The sequence below is a fragment of the Megalobrama amblycephala genome, unplaced genomic scaffold (assembly GCF_018812025.1).
Source record: "Megalobrama amblycephala isolate DHTTF-2021 unplaced genomic scaffold, ASM1881202v1 scaffold449, whole genome shotgun sequence".
Taxonomy (NCBI): Eukaryota; Metazoa; Chordata; class Actinopteri; order Cypriniformes; family Xenocyprididae; genus Megalobrama; species Megalobrama amblycephala.
In genome coordinates this window covers 1,099-21,115 of record NW_025953384.1, presented here as the reverse complement: position 1 = coordinate 21,115, position 20,017 = coordinate 1,099, and the positions used below count along the sequence as shown (strand labels likewise).

The 20,017-nt window shown below is 36.2% G+C and overlaps 3 protein-coding genes across 4 annotated transcripts; all 3 read right to left on the bottom strand.

The window, feature by feature from the left end:
- Window positions 1–1,492: 1,492 nt before the first annotated feature.
- On the bottom strand, window positions 1,493–6,548 carry LOC125261641 (nuclear factor 7, brain-like). The gene is made up of 6 exons (XM_048180193.1): window positions 5,730–6,548; window positions 4,724–4,819; window positions 4,381–4,611; window positions 4,234–4,256; window positions 4,033–4,151; window positions 1,493–3,677 (listed from the first exon to the last, which is right to left on the bottom strand). The coding sequence occupies exons 1-6, from the start codon at window positions 6,102–6,104 to the stop codon at window positions 3,133–3,135; spliced, it is 1,389 nt and encodes a 462-aa protein (XP_048036150.1). The 5' UTR covers window positions 6,105–6,548; the 3' UTR covers window positions 1,493–3,132.
- Window positions 6,549–13,400: 6,852 nt separating this feature from the next.
- On the bottom strand, window positions 13,401–13,874 carry LOC125261640 (gastrula zinc finger protein XlCGF9.1-like). The gene has a single exon (XM_048180192.1). The coding sequence runs from the start codon at window positions 13,872–13,874 to the stop codon at window positions 13,401–13,403; it is 474 nt and encodes a 157-aa protein (XP_048036149.1).
- A 42-nt stretch (window positions 13,875–13,916) lies between these two features.
- LOC125261647 (gastrula zinc finger protein XlCGF49.1-like) lies at window positions 13,917–19,417 on the bottom strand. 2 transcript variants are annotated; one of them, XM_048180199.1, is made up of 3 exons: window positions 19,321–19,417; window positions 18,452–18,670; window positions 13,917–14,386 (listed from the first exon to the last, which is right to left on the bottom strand). In XM_048180199.1, exons 2-3 carry the CDS (start codon window positions 18,621–18,623, stop codon window positions 13,932–13,934), a joined length of 627 nt encoding a protein of 208 aa, XP_048036156.1. In that variant the 5' UTR covers window positions 18,624–18,670; window positions 19,321–19,417; the 3' UTR covers window positions 13,917–13,931. The 2 variants fall into 2 exon arrangements, with proteins under 2 accessions (XP_048036156.1, XP_048036157.1); XM_048180200.1 differs by lacking the exon at window positions 19,321–19,417 and adding an exon at window positions 18,997–19,150.
- Window positions 19,418–20,017: the final 600 nt, after the last annotated feature.

The window sequence follows — 20,017 nt, the reverse complement described above, 5'->3', positions numbered from 1 at the left end:
AAACAAAATTTATGAGACAGTTGTTGTCAGATTTCATTGGTGATTTCAAATATGAAATTTAATCGAAAGCTTGGCAAACAACTTTGGAGAATTTGATGTTTCCCCATTCAAGGAGATAGGAGCTGCACTTGAATGCCCGAGAGGAGTTTCAAAGATGGCCGCCGAGTGAAATTACTTCTCTTAAAGGGACTTTGGTGCTGGGCGCTGTGAAGAAAATAGATTTTCAATTATTGATCTTTAAACAAGAGCAGCAGATGACTTCTTCACAACAATGTCTTTTTTATACACCTTAACAAGTAGAACAATGAGCATTCGCTTATACTTAACACCTATACTTTAATGTTTTTACATTTTATCAACAGCTTCCTACCCATACAGCAAAATAAATATATATATTTTTGTGACCAAATATATTTTAAATATAATAAATATATGTTGTAAACAGTGAAGCTCAATGAAATATATATTTTTAAAATAGAAATTATATTTAGTTTCAACACTCATATACCAAAGTATATTTCAAAATGTATTTTAGGGGCAAGAAATTCAATCTTACAGTAGCCTACATTTAGGATAAATGCAAATGTGGATGGAATAGTCAAGACATTAAAACTACATTGATAATATTTAATAATGCTTATGTATAAAATCAGTAAAGTAGATACTTTACAACTTTACTATCTTCAAAAAAATACTAATATACGCAAATATTTTTGGCCATTTTACTTTGAAATATATTTAAAAAGATTTCTTATCTTTTTTGGCTTCTCACGTTTTAACCAATACAAAGGGACAATCTAATAAAAAGTGATCAATAATTTCTTAATTTATGACAGTATTTTTCTTCATGTTACATGCAGGGCTCTGTGTTACATGGGAATAGATGTGCATGAGTGACCTGTTGAAATACATCAGTGAAATATTATTAAATGTTTGAATTATTTAAAAATAAAATGTCAAAATGTAAGTCATACTAATTTAAAAATTAGTCACAATATTGACACAGTTAATAAATATATGTTATTAGAAAACTAGGCTATATCACTCATTTTTGGGGGGGTCAGCCACTGTTAAAATAGCTTAATATATAATCAGACAGTTCTACGTGTCATTATATTATTAACATTTTACCAAAATCAAGCTGAAATGGATTTAGAAAGTTTTTGACCACTGAATGTTGGACACGTGTTTGTCTGTCATTAGAACGGCAGCATTTGAGGCAGTAAGTGCATCGCATTACTTTCATCAACTTAAAGGTGTTCTTCGGAGGTCTTTTAAACAAATGAGATTTATATAAGAAGGAGGAAACAATGGTGTTTGAAACTCAATGTATTTCTTTTCCATGTACTGAACTCTTGTTATTCAACTATGCCAAGATAAATTCAATATTTAATTCTAGGGTACCTAGAATAAAGTTTATAGTAGCTATGTGGGCACTCACTTTTTTTATGTCATTCGGCCAAAATATTATGATGTAAAAGAAAATGCTTTATTTATTCAAACAACCAGTTCTTTATTTACCCTTGCAGAGCAAACAAGACAGGCCAAAATGTGTGTGGCACTCAAAAGATATTGAAGCGGCAGTGGATTCAGAATACAACCCCTTCAATATTATATAATTATACACTGTAAAAAAAAAAAAAAAAAAAAAAAAAAAATTCAGACCACAACTCAACATTTTCTAATGATTGATCACATCTAATTTTTTCAGTTGGCCTAATTGAATTTACATTTGCCATTTCATAACCATATAATTTAAACAGATATTTTAATATTTTATGTTGCAAAATTAAAATGAAATTGTATTACAGAAATGATTAGATATGTTTAACATGGTCAAGCAAAAATTGTAGCAAAACGATCATTTAAATGTTACTTAATTGCATTTACACTCACAATTGTATTTTAAGTAAATATCACATGACCAATGTAGCAAAATTCAATGTGGATTTGAAAATCAGACAGATACTAGACACATTTCAGACTACTGTGAGTCTAATGATGATGAAATAACGCTTTTTAATGAGTGAAAGTAAACTGCAGCTAATAGAGATATTTGCGCCTTTTTTCCACAGTAAAGCAAACAATGCAATCCTACCGTTCATGTGCTAGCGATAAAACACCAAATATAAACATTTATTCACAAGATTAATGCACTAATCCACAAGAAACTGATTACATGAACTGTAACCGACTGTCATAAAACTTTGACACTGATGTCACTGCCACATGATAGGCTGAGGTGCCTCACATGATCCAAGTTAGCTGTTACGCTTTTTCTAATGGTAAGAGATACAGACCCTCTCATCTCCCAATAATAACACAATATGCTTGTTCAACTTCATGCAGTGCTGTGCAGACTGATTGTTGGCTGACTTGAAGCAGTGCATGCTGGTTATAAATGTTGTCAGACTTGAGACAGAATGATTGTCGGAGAGGAGCTGAAAATGGAGACTTGAAGTCAGACACTGTTTTGCTTCCCATAGTGATGCTTGTGTTACGTTTGCATACTTTATCACAGCCGAAATAAGTGAAATAAATGGAATATTTGTCAAAAATACAGATGTTTCTAAGACATTTTCATTCAAAACTTTATATACTGCTTACAGTGTCTGTTTGTACAAGAATAAAGTTATATTAATTATATTATTTAAATACCAAAGTGGGGTCTACATTTTTATCAGTTTTATTTTGATAAACAAGAAACAATGTAACATCATGACTACATGAAAAGAGCTTTAACTGTTATAAAAATACAGATATGTGAGCATTAGTGGAACTGAAGGTGTGACAATAAACATGAAACACATGTGATCGTTGTCATGCGGTGAATCCAGCCAATCGTGTAACAGCTGTGTCGTCATCAGAGCTTGTGCAGACGCTCTTGAGAAACTCCACTGGCTGACTCAGTCAACTGCTCTCGAATCTCTCTCGTGGTACTTTGATGCCATACGTCACAGTCACATGACATCGGTGCTGTCTCAGGTCAGACAAAATTTCTAACCAGCATGCACTGCTTCAAGTCAGCCGTCGATCTCTCTGCGCAGCGCTGCATGAAGTCAAACAAGCCTAATCTCTGGAGCAGCTGCACCTGACTGCAGAATCCGGTGCTGCAGCTTCACTCACTCATATTTAACTGTGATTTTCTGCTGTTAAAAACACTTTAACTGGTAAAATCCTCAGAGGGGAAGTTGAGCAGTAATTATATAAGAATGGAAAGACGGTCTCAGTGAAGGATGTCCTGAATGTGCGCAGACAGTTTTTGGTCACAGGATTAGAGAATGACACTGTTCCTCCGTCATAGTCCAGCTGAACTCTCACACGCTGAAGCTTCTCTTCAACAGTAAAGTAAGTCCAGGGTTGCTCTGGGGATTGTGAGCAGTATTTGCTATTCATGTACCACACACACCAGACATTAGAATTAGAGAAAACGTCTCCCTTCCTTTGGTTTGATGCTGTGGTTATTCCAAGAATCCAGCATGTATTGTCACCAACCTCCACATCCCAGCAGTGTGTTCCTGAGTTAAAGCCCTCAGAACTCAGGACACACGGATACTTGTTAAACCTCTCTGGATTATCAGGACAGTTTTTAACTTCAAAATTGTACGACACACTGGTCAGATCAGTAGAGAGTTTGAGACAAGGATGTGCTGTGTTTGGATCTAGAGTCAACGGAGCTGCAGAGAGAATAACATCAGATTAGAGGATGAAATATGATGGCATTAGAAATGTAAAACACATATAAAGACTTTCTTGAAAGAGATCATAAATCATAACAATGGTCTCTCAGTTACTGTCAGAATGGATTGAGGCTTCAGGTTTAATATCAGTATTTAATAAACACTATTGTATCCTAATACATAAGCATAGACCACGAGGAATAGACTTTTTATGAGTTCACTGTATGATCTGATGATTTTCTGAAATACAGTTCAGATTTACTTAGAAATTCAAGTGATTATATTTCTATCAAATGTTTTAGTTTATATCTGAACTATCTTTTGCACTGGTGTCAAATCTGCTGAGACTCACTGTGTTGGACAGTTTCCAACATCTTCTTCCAGACTCTGAATGACAGGTTACCCAGGTAATGTGACACATGAATCAAAGCTCCAGAACTCATCTCTGGATCCGGCTGTGAGATCTGGACTCTGGAGGAACATTCAGGAGTCAGAACTGCAGTGAATTTGAGTTCAGATCCACTGAGAGAAGAGATACGAGCAGCTCACTCACCTTTCCATTGTGACGTTAAAGTTCTGGAAAATAAAGAGTTTGAAAACATTTTAATATCTTATCAAACACTATTATTGTCAGTGAGTCTCTATACAACATTGGCAAGTAGTTTTAAGCTCAAAGAATGAAGCCAGATTCATTTGTCACCTTTAGAAACGAGACGTCATTGGCTTTCATCATCTCCTCCATGTCTTTGATTGTGTGTGAAAGAGATGAGATGTGTCTGTTCATCTCCTCCAGCGTCTCCTTCATCTTCTGCTTCTTCTGCTCCTCTTCCTCCCTCAGTGCAGTGATTGTAGCTTCTTCTTCATCTCTGAGAAACTGATGAAGCTTCTCAAACTCTTCTTGAATCTGACGCTCTGTTTGCTCAGCTTGAGACTGAAATCAAATCACATTCCCTTCAGTCAGCTCTGTATTAAAACACACTCCACTAATGTCATTAATAAACTCTGTGTGTGAATGTGGAGTATTTAACTCTATATATCCTTACCTCGATGTGTTCAATTATTCCATCATACTTCTCTTTCATTTGTTCTCCATGTTTGAGCTTGGTTTGTAAGGATGTCAGTGCTGTATTAAATTCCTCCTACAGGTTAAGATGAAAATCTGTGAAACTTATGTAGCTAAGAGGTTTAAACATTGTATGTTTGGATGCTTTTGTTGTTATATTATTTAGTAACCCGTGACATTTCTACTGATTTTTCAAACCAAACATGTTTTGTGCCAATGCTGTTACATTCAAGATGTGAACATCGGAGGGGTTGAAGCTCAGTGCAGAATATCAGTAGTAACTCAGATAACATGTGATCATTGAAACAGTGTTGAGTCAGTGTTGATGCGTCAATGCTTAATTAAACTGAATTAACATTAAAAAGTGATGCTGGTTTAATATCAATTTTGCACCTGCAATTAAAGTTGAGGGAATGGTGAGATTTCAACAAATCAATGGTAATGACACTGAATCATCGTTACACTGTGATTGATTCTACATCATTGCTGTCGAATCAGCACTGAAATGATCAAAAATTAAGAAATGGTAATGTTGAATCAACAGCTGGAGTTCCCTCTGGTGACGATCTTACATCAGATCTCAACATTATTTTATGTTGACATTTCAGTTGTATTTTCATCATGGTTTGAAAACACTCCACTGATTGGGAAACACCCACTAGTGTTCTGCAGAAATACACACCTGCAGGATCTTGTTCATCAACTACAAATCACTGTTAGTTCAATATCACTGTCTTCACCCATGTTTGCTGTCGACTTTCATCAAAATTTTAATGCTGATCCAACACACTTTAAACATTTTAATGTCAATTTCAATCAAAATGATGGTTTGGATCAAAACTCAACATTGTATCAATGTCACCATGCTGTCTGGGAACTCATGGAGATTTAGTCTGAGCAAAAATAAATACTGGTCATATACAGTATATAATATAAATAATACTGTTCCTATGTTTAGCACATGAAATGAGAGGCATTTGTTTTACCTTGTAAGATGAAAGCACTTCACTGATGGGTCTGAATGTGTGATTGGCGTGTTTCTCTGAGTCTCTGCACACTAAACACACAGGCTGTTTGTCCTCCAGACAGAAGAGTTTGAGTTTCTCACTGTGTGAGCTGCAGATCTCCTCATTTCCCTCCTTTATCAATGAATCACACAAGTTTTTTAATGCTAGATTAACTATAGGTTTTTGTCTTAAAGCTCTTTTCCTGCAGACAGGACACTCCTGAGATTTCTTAGTTTTCCAGAACTGTTGTAGACACTCTTTACAAATACTGTGACTACAGGACAGAAGAACAGGAACCTTGAAGATTTCACAGCAAACAGGACAAGAAAGCTCTTCCACAGATTTTGAATCCATTTCCTCGTCTTGTAAAAGATCCAGTGATCTACAATTTACTTTCACTTTCTGAACTTTGGTTTGAAAAGTAAATAACCATTACAATCAAAATCTAATCTGGGTTAATTCAGAAATATACAAAAATCCTGATATAATTTGTCCTCCTCTGTTCTTCACAACACTGACTCGTTTCAGCTTTCAGCAAAAATGAAAGCTAGAAATAATGACTAGTCACTTCCTTGTAGTTTTTGTAAGAGGGTGGAGTTTCTGAAGATAGACTGGTTATAGTTTAACCTTTATTTTATTTGTGCTTTCAAGCTTATTCTGGACTCAATGGACAGAATAAAGAATCAAGTGAGAATATGTAGTATTAAATATAAGAAAATTATAAGAGAATTTGATCCTATAAAACAAAAGTTGAATAAAATATGTATTGAGATTGAGACTGTCAGTGTGTGGAGGAGACACACATTTCATGATTGGATTCATGAGCTTTCAATTTAATATCTGTTCATTTTGATACATGGATATAGTACATGTTCATTTTTTCTCATGGACAAAAATCTAATTTACACAGCTGGTAAATGATTATTAAAGAGTAATTAATAATGGATTTGTATACAATTGAATGTAAGGCTGTTTTTATAATACTATTATGATAAAATATAATGAATATGTAATATAGTTTTTTTTTTTTTTTAATTTTCTTTGTAAAATGTTCTCTAGTGGTATGTTACCTGACAATGCACGGCTGAAACACTGATTGAGCGATTACATGAGACATGTAAGTAATTGTACTGGTTCTTTCAACTGGCTCTTTTTTGTTGGAGAAATGACTTGCTTTCCATGTGTGAGTGTATGTGTCTGTCAAGTCGACAGAGAACACATGGCTTAAAAGTGCCATAAACAAAAGTTTATATATATAAAGACCTAGAACATAATACTTCAATATGACTAAACCTTTAACTCAAAAGAGTGATTATTGTATTTTATACCTTAATGATGAAATTTTATTTGACTTTACATTTTTTTTTTTTTTGTTATAAAAAGAAAAGTAACCAATTAAAAGAAATTTGATTACAAAAGCTGCCTATCTTGGCTTGATTTATAGTGTTTTAAGACTTTGAACAAGAACGTACCACAGAGGAGTCTTCTGACCAAATTGTAAGTAATTTAAAATGCTTATAATTTAGGCCAGACTCAACTTACTTTACCTAACCTGAGAATAATAAATAATAAGGTTAAAGGTGTTACGATCAAAATTCACACCGCAAAACAATATCAACCTCTCTAAAAGAGATTGGCATATGCGAAATGTCTATAATTTACAGTGAATTCCTACAAATAAAATGTTCGTTCTAAAATATATTTATATTTATTATAATTATAATTTTATGTGAACTATAAAATATGGATGCTTGTTTACAGAAATGTAATTAACTGCGTGTGATGACATGCCTGTGATGCTGACGTAGGAGCCGGCCAACAATGAGTCTGCGTTCTGACATAGTACAAGGAAGCCTGCGCTGTGCTTACTGTGTCAACTCCATAAGGAGTTGAATAAAGTCATTATTTTTGTTTTATATTTGCGCACAAAAAGTATTCTTGTCGCTTCATAAAATTAAGGTTGAACCACTGCAGTCACGTTGACTATTTTAACAATGTCTTTAGTACGTTTCTGGACCTTGACAGTGGTAATTAAATTACTGTCTACTGAGGAGTCAGAGAGCTCTCGGATTTCATGAAAATGTCTTATTTTGTGTTCCGAAGATGAATGAAGATCTTGCGGGTTTGGAATGACATGAGGGTGAGTAATTAATGACAGAATTTTCATGTTTGGGTGAACTAACCCTTTAATGCTAGGATTAGTGTTGCTGTTGAACCGCTATGTACTTTGTGAATTGTGAGTATTCAAGTAACATTGTTTGTAGTTAAATATCCTTAAAATGATCTCATTGCTGTGTATATTTTCTCTGCATAGGCTATTAAGCTAAGCATCTGAATTAAGCACTGAAAATAAGCAAATGAAGATCAAGTTGTTGCTGATTTTCAATAAATTGCTTTGATGAAGAATCAGGTGTTTTGAGTTATTCCATGCGCCCTCTGAAGTTGATTGAAGCCTTTTTCAAGTTTGGGCAGACAAGGCTGAGAATCACTGAATAACTTGACATTGAGAAGGATAAAAGTAATAGAGGCAGTTTCTTTTTTGTCTGTATTGCTCATTTAACCCAGTGCCGTTTTTATGTCTCTATGTCCCAGCATTAGACAAAGGAGTCAAAGGAACAGTGTTTTGTGTTGTGGCAAATAATCTTGGGGCACATTCTATTGGAGGATTTGTTGAAAAATTCTCCAGTTCTTACATTTGCAGATTTTGTTTGGGTGATCAAAGTTTTAGGTGGAAGAAGTGAGAACAGGCAGTTCAACTCAGTCTGGACATGCATTTCATGCTGTTCTTTAGTCCTGTGCAGGAGAATATTGATTTGACTCATGTCTGTGGAGTCAAGAGGCAGTGTGTACTTACAGAGAATCTGAAGTTTTTCAATGTTTTGTCAGGTTACCCACCTGATGTGTTACACAATCTGAAGATGTAGTCCCCAGAGAATTGGCTCTGTCTTCAAGTGTTTATCAAGAGCAAATACTTCACTCTTGATGAGCTCAACAAATGCATCAAAATGTTTCTTTTCAAATGGTCAAACAAGTCTAATGCTCCACAGCAGTTCCCTCTGGATTTTACAAAGAAAAGCATCGGAGGGAACGCCCATGAAAACTAGTCTTTGTTGAGATTCCTGCCCCTCATAAGTGGATCAAAAATCCCTGAGGGTGAACCAGCATCTGAAGTACTTCTAGTGCTCAAAGACATAGTTGAGCTTATTGTAAGTCATGTTCACACAGGGAGACAATTTGCTACCTGGACAGTAAGATCTATGAACACAAACACAGATTGCTCCAGGTTTTCCCAGAGGAAAAACTAACCTCCAAACATCACTACCTAGAACATTATCCACAGCTGATCAGGGCCTTTGGTCCACTAGTGTTCCTGTGGACTATGCGGTTTGAAGCAAAACACAGTTTTTTTTAAGCGTGTTGTTAGGTACACACAAAGTGTTAATGGCAGCATGCGATGCACACTACCATTTAAGAATGATGGACATTGGAGCCTATGGCTGTGAAAGCGATGGTGGCGTCTTTAAAAAAAGTGAGTTTGGTTTGAAAGTCCTTGAGGGAACCCTGTGCTTGCCACCGCCACCTGCCCTGCCAGGCACAGACATTTTGAACTCCAACAGAGACGCTTTCCCACTCCACATGAACCTGATGTAACCCTATCCTGGTAAGTTTTGCAAAAACAAGCATTTTTAAATATAAACATAGTAATGTAGATTGGATACAGGTTCTTACCTCACCCTGGAACAGCAAGTGTCTAATTACCACCATTCCCGGGAAAAGTAATCATCGAGAATGTATTTGGCACACTGGCATCTCGGTGGAGGGTCTTTGGTCGTCCACTTGATTGCAGCATCACGAACACAGTGCACATTGTAAAGGTCTGTGTGGTTTTGCACAATTTCTTAGCACACAAAGATTCTGCAAATCCATGGAACAACAGATGCATTCCCTTAAACTACACTGACAGCAACCACATAAATGGAGACATAATTCCAGGGGAGTGGAGGCGAATTGTGCATGGCGACAACAGCCTTCATGATCCAAGGCCGGTTGAGCAACAAAGCTGCCCCTCTGAAAAGGGAAAATCTGACAACATTCTTCCAAACACCCCAAGGCTCTCTACCATAAATCAAAGTGTTAAATGTGTACAATATCTTATAAATTATATAAAGTATGCAAATATATTTATACTCAAGCCAAAATATATAAAGCTTTCATTAAAAACTCACTGTAAATAAACCAGGGCTTTGTGTTGTGCAGACTGCCGGTGTTGCCAAGCCTATGTCCAGATGTGCTTCTCAATTAGTTGCTTGGTTAAATGGACCAAGGGGTCAAGGATTTGGATGATTTAGTTTATGTAAAAGAGGATGACATTTTGGAGTTTACAAGAAACTATTAAATGCAGAAATCTTAGTGCCTGGAAAAATCAAGGTAAAGATAAAGTTGATTACATAAAACTCATATAGGATGTGATAGTGTAAACTGTAACATTGCATTGCAGTATAATTTAATACTTTTTATAATTATAAATATATAATCCACAGAAAATCAAAACAGCATTGGGGTACTGCAACCTGTTGAGGTTCTACCTTTGGTTCCCCCTGAAACCAACAGTACTCTTGGTTGACCTTCATCAAGCTCCTTAAGCAGTCTAGCATCAACCAGTGTGTCACATTCATGGCCTGAAAATTTCCCTGGAACTTAATGCCAGGAGGTATACAGAGTGCTGTTGAGAATGTCCAGAAACCAAATGATAGGATCCTTGATCATAGGATCCAAACAAAGTACCATTGACTCATATAGCTGTACAAGATGGTAGCCTGCTCTTTCACCTGGTGAAAGTTATGACAGATTCATGAAGGAATCTCTGGAGCAGAAAGGGGAGACATTTGCAAACTCAAGGAGGGGTACTATTGCCTCCAGCGTCAAATGATCAACGCAATCCCATTCCCTACAATTACAGATTTAAGAACCAAATGGCCCTATCTCTTTGTCAATACAAGATCTTGACCAAAAATTGTGCATACAATGCAAGAGGTGAGCAATCTGTAAAGTCTCCTCCAGCACATCCCAAAGACTTTCAATGAATTTAAGGTCTGGACTCAAAGGTGTCAATTCACATGTGGAAATGATTCTTCATGCTCCCTTCCAACCATTCTTTCACAATTTGAGCCTGATGAATCTTGACATTGTCATCCTGGAATATGGCCATAATTTGTCTTCCTACATGGCTGCTTAAGAAATGAAAAGCTACAGACTCCATCAGTTAGGGATACAGAAACGGTTGCCAAACATATAACATATGCTAGAAACATCATAATTACTGCAATGATCTATTTGACTTTTTAAATCCAAACAGCGACTTTTTTGGCCGGGCAGTGTATATGGCCATTTGAACACCTCACTGACAAAAATGTGCTCAGACTTTTGGAATCATCTATTTAGGAGTGTGTACAAATTATTATTCAGTTTTAAATGCACACCAACCACTGATGATGCTCGGAACATACTCTCCAGAGGTGAAAATGATGTGGCTGCCATGGTCCTACACAGCAAAATCCCCAGAGTTAAATCAACTCTGCCCAGAGAACATAATAGTCCCTCTCTACATGAAGTTAAAATAACACTGAAACAGAGTTAAAGTTAATAAGATAATATGCTGTTTGTGGAATTGTTTAATCAGATCTTGAGAGATTTAATGTCTTTTATCTTGAGTTGAGTTCATCTTAGGCTGTGGCTGGAAGTCAGTTGTAGTTCTTGTGTTTCTCTTCAGTGATTCTGCTTGTTAACAGCAGGTGTTCATCACTAATGCTCAAGCATCACCTAATTACGTCATTAACTTTAACTCGGGGGATTTTCTTGTATACAGCTGTTCCACACATATATATTAGAGTAAAGGTTATGCATATTTGGCGTGCTGTCCGGGGGGGAGGGCCCTGAGCTCGGAAATTTGGCCCGAACCCAGAGTACTCCCTACGGTTGTGATAAGAATAGTTAGGACTAGAACTGAGGAGATGGGGTGGAGGAGGGATGCTGATAAACTGTCAACGAACAGAGGTAAGTCTGCTGTATATATACCTCTTATCATTAATTGGGCTGATTAACTGAATGCTCTCCACTCATGTTAATTATATTAATTATCTGAATATGTTCCTCCCAAACTTTGTTAATAAAACATCATTCATATATATATATATATATATATATATACACACACACATTTTTCTCAAACATGTATATGTTGTGAATTTAATCTGATTTTATTGTTTTTAATTTTACTCTGTATTTGTATCTATATTTGTATTTAGAGGGGGGTATTTCTAGAAAGTAAGGTTATCTTACCATCAAACATACCCTAAACTCTTGGTTGATTAACCCAAATCTTGAGTTTTTGTTCAGTGCTAACTTTAACACCTCTGATTGGCCATTGCTTTCAGGAAATCAACTGACATGTCAGGTTGTGGCACTGGCTACAGTAGCTAAATCTACAACTAGATTAAGAATAACTGGTGATATATCGGGTGATATATCAAAAAGATAAGTGCAGTAATTCCAAATGAATGTCAAAAAAATTAATTAGTTAATTAAATCCAAAACTAAATATCTCGCTTTCTTGCCGCCCTGACTGTGCTCTCACGGAGAGTCGGCTGCCTAGTTCACCTACAAGCATGTGCCAGCCTATTACTTTTCAACAAATTTCAACAAATGTTTTTCTCCAGTATTAAGTCTCATGTGAATGTTAAGGTTTTCTTTAAGTGTGAAACTTTTCAAGAGATGTTATTTCGAACAAAATCAGGCCAAAATGAAGTTAATTTGGAGAGTTTGAAACAAATTGTCAAGCTAACTTTTCTTTACTCTGACATGTATACTGAACTCTTGGTTAATTAATATATACGTATATATATATATATATATATATATATATATATAGTGCAAAATCTGTTGCACCCACTGGAACCTCATCAACAGGTAATGAATACCTACATTATGAATACCTCTTAAGTTAACTAACTAACTAACCCTGGAACATCTGGTAAGTAAGGTGAAAAAAAAAAAGATAACACTGGCAGGTCATCTAACTATTGGTTTGTTGCTGATAATGTAATATGGGGCTCCACCTTGTTTTGATGAAAGCTTCTAATTGAAAGTGACACTGATGTTTCATGTTTAATAGGTAAAGCTGCTTGCTTTAAACTAATCTATTGTATAAAGAGTTATATAAATACATGTGATGTGACTTTACCAGAGGGCCAAATTGCAGAGCTGGTGCAAACATATCACAGAGCTATGCTAAGATGCCTTCTCAACTGCTTTTTTCTCACAGCATTTATTTTGTTATTGAAAGGAAAATGTACATCACATATTTACATATTCATCTATACAGGTGTTCACCAAGTCTGCTGCTCAGATTTTGAACTTTTTTTAAACACAAGAAAAAAAAAGGTCACGATTATATAAGGGCCTTGAGGGCAGGCAAACAACCTCTCTATAATGTAAGCTTATGTGAACCTCAAGGTTTCTTTTATTTCTGCATGTCTTTCAACAGTGATGGAACATAAAAGGCTTCTCTCCAGTGTGAGTTATTAAATGATTCCTAATGCGTTTCCTGTCTGTGAAACTCATTCCACACTGATAAAATATAAAACCGTTTGCTCAGTGAATGCTCATGTGGTACTTTAGGGTTACTTTATATTGGAAACACTTTCCACAGTGACCACATATAAACGGCTTCTCTCCAGTGTGAATTCTCATGTGCCTGTTAAGGATTCCTTTTCGGATGAAACTCCTCCCACAGTGTTGGCAGGTGAAAGGCCTCTCTCCAGTGTGAGTTCTTATGTGTTCTTCAAAGTGTCCTTTTTGATTGAAACTCCTTTCACACTGAGGGCATGTGAAAGGCTTCTCTTCAGAGTGAGCTCTCATGTGTACTTCAAAGTGTCCTTTTTGTTTTATACTCTTTCCACACTGAGGGCATGTGTATAGATTCTCTCCTGAGTGAACTCTCATCATGTGGACTGTAAGGTTTTCTTGTTTATCAAAACTCTTTCCACATTGAAGGCACGTGTTAGGCTTTTCTCCTGTGTGAATTTTCATGTGGGCGTTAAGGCTTCCTTTTACAGTGAAACTCATTCCACACTGTTGGACAGGTGAAAAGGCTCTTTTTAGTATGACTTCTCAAGTGGACAATTAAGGCTTCCCTTTTCGGTTGAAACTTTTTCCACACTGTTCACAGGTGTAAGGCTTCTCTCCAGAGTGGATTTTCATGTGGTCTGCAAGGTTTCCATGTTGACTGAAACTCTTTCCACACTGTTGGCAGATGAAAGGCTTTTCTCCAGTGTGAATTCTCATGTGCCTGTTCAGGCTTCCTTTATGAGTGAATTTGTTTCCACAATGTTGACAGGTGAAAGGACTCTCTCCAGTGTGAATTCTCATGTGTTCTTCAAAGTGTCCTTTTTGATTGAAACTCTTTCCACACGGTAGGCATGTGTAAGGTTTTTCTCCATTGTGAATTGTCATGTGAACTTTAAGTTTCCCATGTTTATCAATACTAAAAGATTTTACTCCAGTTATGAGCTCCTGATGATTCTCAAATTGACCTTTTTTATTTTGTTCTTGGCTGTCTTCTTTCAGCGCCATCAGGTCTAAGGTGAGAAAAGACCAAAGTTAATCCCAGTTTAATAGCACAAATCAGCAGTTACATTTAGACATTGACCCCCGGTTTCACAGACAAGGCTTAAGCTAGTCCTAGACTAAAATGCATGTTTGAGCTGCTTTAACCGAAAGGAACTTGCACTGACATATCTTAAAATATGTTAGAGCCATTGTTTTGTCTCAAGATGCACACCAGTAATGTTTTTTTCTAGGGTACATTTATAAAAGCTACTTAAATACCCTAATTGAACTAATCCTGGCTTAGTCTAAGTCCTGTCTGTGAAACCGGGCCATAAAGTATCAAAACCAAAATCTAGATCCTATACCCATTAATCTACTGAAATAGGTGTTACATGTAATCTGAGAACCCCTTCTCAATATTACTAATATTTCACTTTCTTTAGGACTTATCCTAAAAACTTTCAAGCTGGCAGTTAAACCCTTAAAAAAGTTTGACTCAGGAGATCTGGTTAATTGTAGACTCATCTCAAGCTTCCCATTTACTACATCTTCTAGAGATTAATACGCAAAAACTTTAAAGTGAAAACAGACAAGAGGACAAACTCCGTACTCAACCATCAGACCAACAACTCATCACACAGTAATTCCATGTAATGATTTATTAACAGAGAACATTTTTATTTATAACTTCGGTATGACCATCATGATGGTCCAAACGCTGCTGGCAGATGCAGTTACAACAGGGTTCCTGCACATTTTTAAAGTCAAATTTAAGACTTTTTAATACTGTACATTAGGGGTGTGCAATATGGGGGGAAAAAAAAAAAATCTCTGTTTCCAAAGTTGTTTAGAAGTTTATTGATAATGATATTTTGCTGAGTGTGTTTTTGTGCTGATACCACGGCTGGATAAGGCCTGTTTTGGACAGCTAACACACAAAGACATTTATATTATTCATATTCTATAGGTTAGTTCACAGCAGAAACAGAAATTAACATTTTTAGTAAGGGGCAGTATTTGTCACCTTAAATTAAGTTCCAGGGCCATTTTACCTATGTAAGGGCATTTTTCTAAAGTTATTAGATATATGCATCATCTTTTATGTCAAACTAACATTCAACATTAAAATTGATTAGAATAATAACACAGTATTGTAATATTACTACTATATGAGCAATTATCATGCGAGCAGGCAGAGTGGTGCAGGTAATGACAGTCATGCTGGTATGGAGACTTAAAGTATGACTTCCAATATGTTGTTGTACAGTATATCAAAATAATCTCACTTAGTATGCATTTGGTTGAATTCCAAAGCACTTCAGTTTAACAGGGTTCATTCACTCTTCAGCTTCAGCCAGACCACCTTCTGTATTTAACTTACGAAGAAAGTGTAATTCTCTCACAGTTTAAAATGCTTACGCTACGACCTACACCTTCTGTTTTCAAATTATGGGGAAAAAAAGCCATAACTGACGTGACATCAGTTATGCTTTCTTCCTAAGCTGAATAGGGAAGGAGGTCTGGCAGAAGCTAGATAGTTTACTTTATAACTTGTTAAAAATGGATGTTTTTCTTACACAAGTGCATCGCTTTGCTTCAGAAGGCCTTTATTAAAGGTCCCGTTCTTCATGATCCCATGTTTCAAACTTTAGTTAGTGTGTAATGTTGTTGTTAGAGTATAAATAAAATCTGTAAAATGTTAAAGCTCAAAGTTCAATGCCAAGCGAGATATTTTATTTAACAGAAGTCGCCTACATCGAACGGCCAGTTTGGACTACATCCCTCTACTTCCTTCTTTAATGACGTCACTAAAACCGTTTTTTGACTAGCCTCCGCCCACAGGAATACACAAGAGTTGCGTTTGTAGAGTGTTTTTGTCGCCATGTCTTCGAAATGCTGTTATTTTCATCCCGCAGTCCAATCACCGGGTCTGATTCCGGCTCAGATTGATAGGGTAAAATTAAAGACATGTTTACAATAACACTGAGCGCATGCATCTCCACGTTATGGTAAGAGGCGTGACCCTTCCGGGCAAGATGCGCTAAACTGCTGTCGAATTACAACACAGGAACCGCTGGCCAATCAGAACACGTCCGTATTTCTGAAGGAGGGACTTCATAGAACAAGGAAGTCATCAGCCCGTTTTTATGACAGTGGAAAAAAGTATACAGATAAGTAAATTATGTGAAAAATACTGTGTTTTTTTTACACGCGAAACTGACGTTATATTGCACACTATAAACACATCAGTTCAAAAAACCACGAAAAACGGGACCTTTAAAGTGCTAAGGAGGATCTTTTCGTCGACTGAGAAACCAAAGACTGTTACTGAGTTTTTGAAATGAGCGCAGCGTAAGAATTTCGAGGGAACGCCCCCCAAAACTCGTGCACAAGTATTGGAACACAGTGTTTACCACCGGCATTCACTGTGTAGTGTTAGTGGATTTATTATGTCGGATCCCCGCAGTAACTCATACTGCAGTTGTTACTCCTGTCTCCTGACAAAAACATTGTTGCAGCGCCTTGGAGTGTGTAAAGTTACTGGATGCGCAGCCGCGCACGTCTTCACAAGGAACGTCATGGCAGTGATTGACAAGCCAGAGGGCCAATCGTTTACGCGATTATCATGTAAACGATTGGCTGATGTTTTTAAGGCCCTACCTCATGCACAGATGATGTATATTAATATTATTCCTTTCAGTGCACCTAATAAATAGTCTTTTATCAGTTAGTAAAGACAGTTTCAAGTAATATTGCAAAAATGTATAAAACAAAACATCCCTTTAGCACCTTTAACCCCCAGAGCTGTGTGGAGTATGTTTATGATGGATGGAAGCACTTTCTTCAGCTTCATATTGGTTGGTCCCATTCACTGCCATTATAAAGCTTGGATGCGTAAAGATATTTGTGTTCATCAGAAAAAAGAAAATAAGGTAATTTTGAAATTGATGACAGCAACATATTGCAAAAGTTTGGACGGGGGCAACAAAAGGCTGGAAACTAAGTGTTGCTGAAAAGAAATGGCTATAGGAACGTTTAGCATCTAATTAGATTAACTGGCAACAGGTTAGTAACATGATTGGTATTAGGGATGTGATGAGACTTTTACACAGTATTTTTAAGAAATCCTGAGTAGTGTGCAGGTGCATTTGAAATAACTAATCTTGTAATGAATGTCATTTAAGTTCTACTTTCGGAGTATAAATTATCATATGCATTAAAAGACAACAATACTGAAGCACTGTAAAATGTTTTACCACAAACTCAACTCACTGGCTTCTCTCCTGTATGATTTTGACCACCGAACTGAACTCCTTTCCACAAATTAATCATAGAAATAAAAACAGTATAAATAACAATAATACAACTTCCTCTTAGTCTTAAGTGTCAACAATATGTGCAACGACAAAGTGCAAATAGAGATCAACCTTTGCTTCAAGCATGATACAGATCTAAAAGATAATTACACAACTCAGCCTAAGATAGCTTTGATATTGGGAGATATTTGCATGCATCATGGAGTCGCTTTCAAAATGCGGGGTATTGAAATCGTGTTTGAGTGCACGCTCGCGTTTTACTATCGCTTTCACGATCGAGCATACTCTGAACACGGAGCTACGGTGCTGAGTTTGAACTCTATAAGATAAGAAATTTGTCCTTATTCAATGCATGACATGTCATAATAACGAATGCCCAATGACCAAAGTAGGATCTTCTCAGGTGCACTTGAAGGCAGCATTATCCTGTCTTCATGTCCCTATTGGAAATTTCTTTCTTCCCACTTCTTAAGTCGTGATTACAAGCTCATCGCATTCAAGTTTAGATTTGAGAAGGTGTTCATGTGCATATTTTACCTAGGAAACTCGTATTTACGATAATTCCGAGAGCACGTGAAGGCAAGCATTAGTATTTGTCTGGTCATGTGATCTCAACATGTCTGTCCTCACGCTGCGACCCACTCCATGTCAAATAAAACAGCTTTAATTAGGACACTCATATGACATTCTTCAAAACTATCTTTCAATTTCTGTAGAGATCTGGACTTATTTAATAAGGATCAAATGACTGAGTTCAGCTTTGAGAATGAAACCAACCTGTTTGTTCCTCAGTATCTTCTTGTTTCACTCTGAATGTTTCTTCGATCTTCACATCTTCACTCGTCTCTTTAATAAACGACATCTTTGTTTGTTCCTCAGTATCTTCTTGTCTGACACTGAACACTTCTTCAATATTCATGTCTTCACTCTCCACTTTAATAAACGCCATCTTTATAATAGTGTATGTGGATCTCAGCTGCTTCACCAGACGTTTTTCTATGTTTGGACAATTAAGATAAAAATTTCAAAGAGAAAAATGAATCTAAACTAAATCTCTGGGTGCATCTCAAGCAGCTCCCTAGTTCAGTAGTCAGTGCACTAGTAAGGGAGTCAGTCAGAGTGAGAGTTAATGGCCTTAAATCCAGACTAAAACATTATTAATAATAAATACATACATAAATAACTAGCACAAATTAAATAAAGTACATTTTTCAAACATTTTAAATTTAAATTTAATATTATTGAACGATCTGTAGGCTATATTTTATTTGATAAATTCAACAAATAAACATTTGCAGTTGGTTTGTTAAAGTTGTCATTACACGTTTGTTTTCTCGTCATATTTCCACTGTTTTGATCCGCGTGCGGCGATTCGAATCACTGAATCATTTCCGCAAAACATTCTGGTTCAATTAACTCGGAGTTTCAAGAAGCTTCTTCTCCTCCATCACTTACAGTAAGCAATTCGTTACTGCCAAACAGTGAAACGAGACGCACCTTTTCTGTTACTCATGCATGGGTGCACTTTACTCACAACACGTTCATTAATGTTATTTACTACATTATAATGCTACAACCAGAATATAAATAAATAACTTAACAACTCTCTATTAAGCTATCTGAACTGCTTATATTTCAAACCAAACCTTTCTTCAGCTTTATCACAGACGCAGGAGCGCAGCCTTATGACGCCAGATCTCCACACCAAAATAAAAGTCATGATCACGCTTCAAAAAATTATAGAAATGTCCATAAACACATTTAAATTTTAAGATAAATTATTCATGTAAAATTTGAATCACAGATTCTCAGAGCTATCAATACCTTTGACCATTTTTTTCAAAAGGGTTCAAGTGTTTAAAAAAGGTTAAAGTGTTTGATAGCAGCCATTTAAATGGGGCGCAAAAATATAATTAAAATAAATTATTTAAACAATCTATTAGTGTGGCACTTTGAGAGCGGCAGTAACTCCAGACTTAAGTGGATGTGGACAAATATACATAACATAATATTACATTAACATTAAGCATACCTTACATTAATACACAGCAGCATCAAAGCCTTTTGATGCATTGAATTTGAGCATCACATTTACATGTCAATTACTGCTAAAAGCAAACAGCAGAACATATGGAATCACTTTTTATGATCTGAGAAACAAACATTTACCAAAATAATAGCTACCCATATATATTTTAGAACTTGTTCAGTCATGAAACTCTGGGCTCTGATGATCCTGCAGCCAATGAGATTGCGTGCTTAACATTTAAATAGTCTGGTTCATTGTTTGTTGTACATAGGCTAGTCCTGCAGTGCTGTCAGTGTTCATGAAACATTTGACCT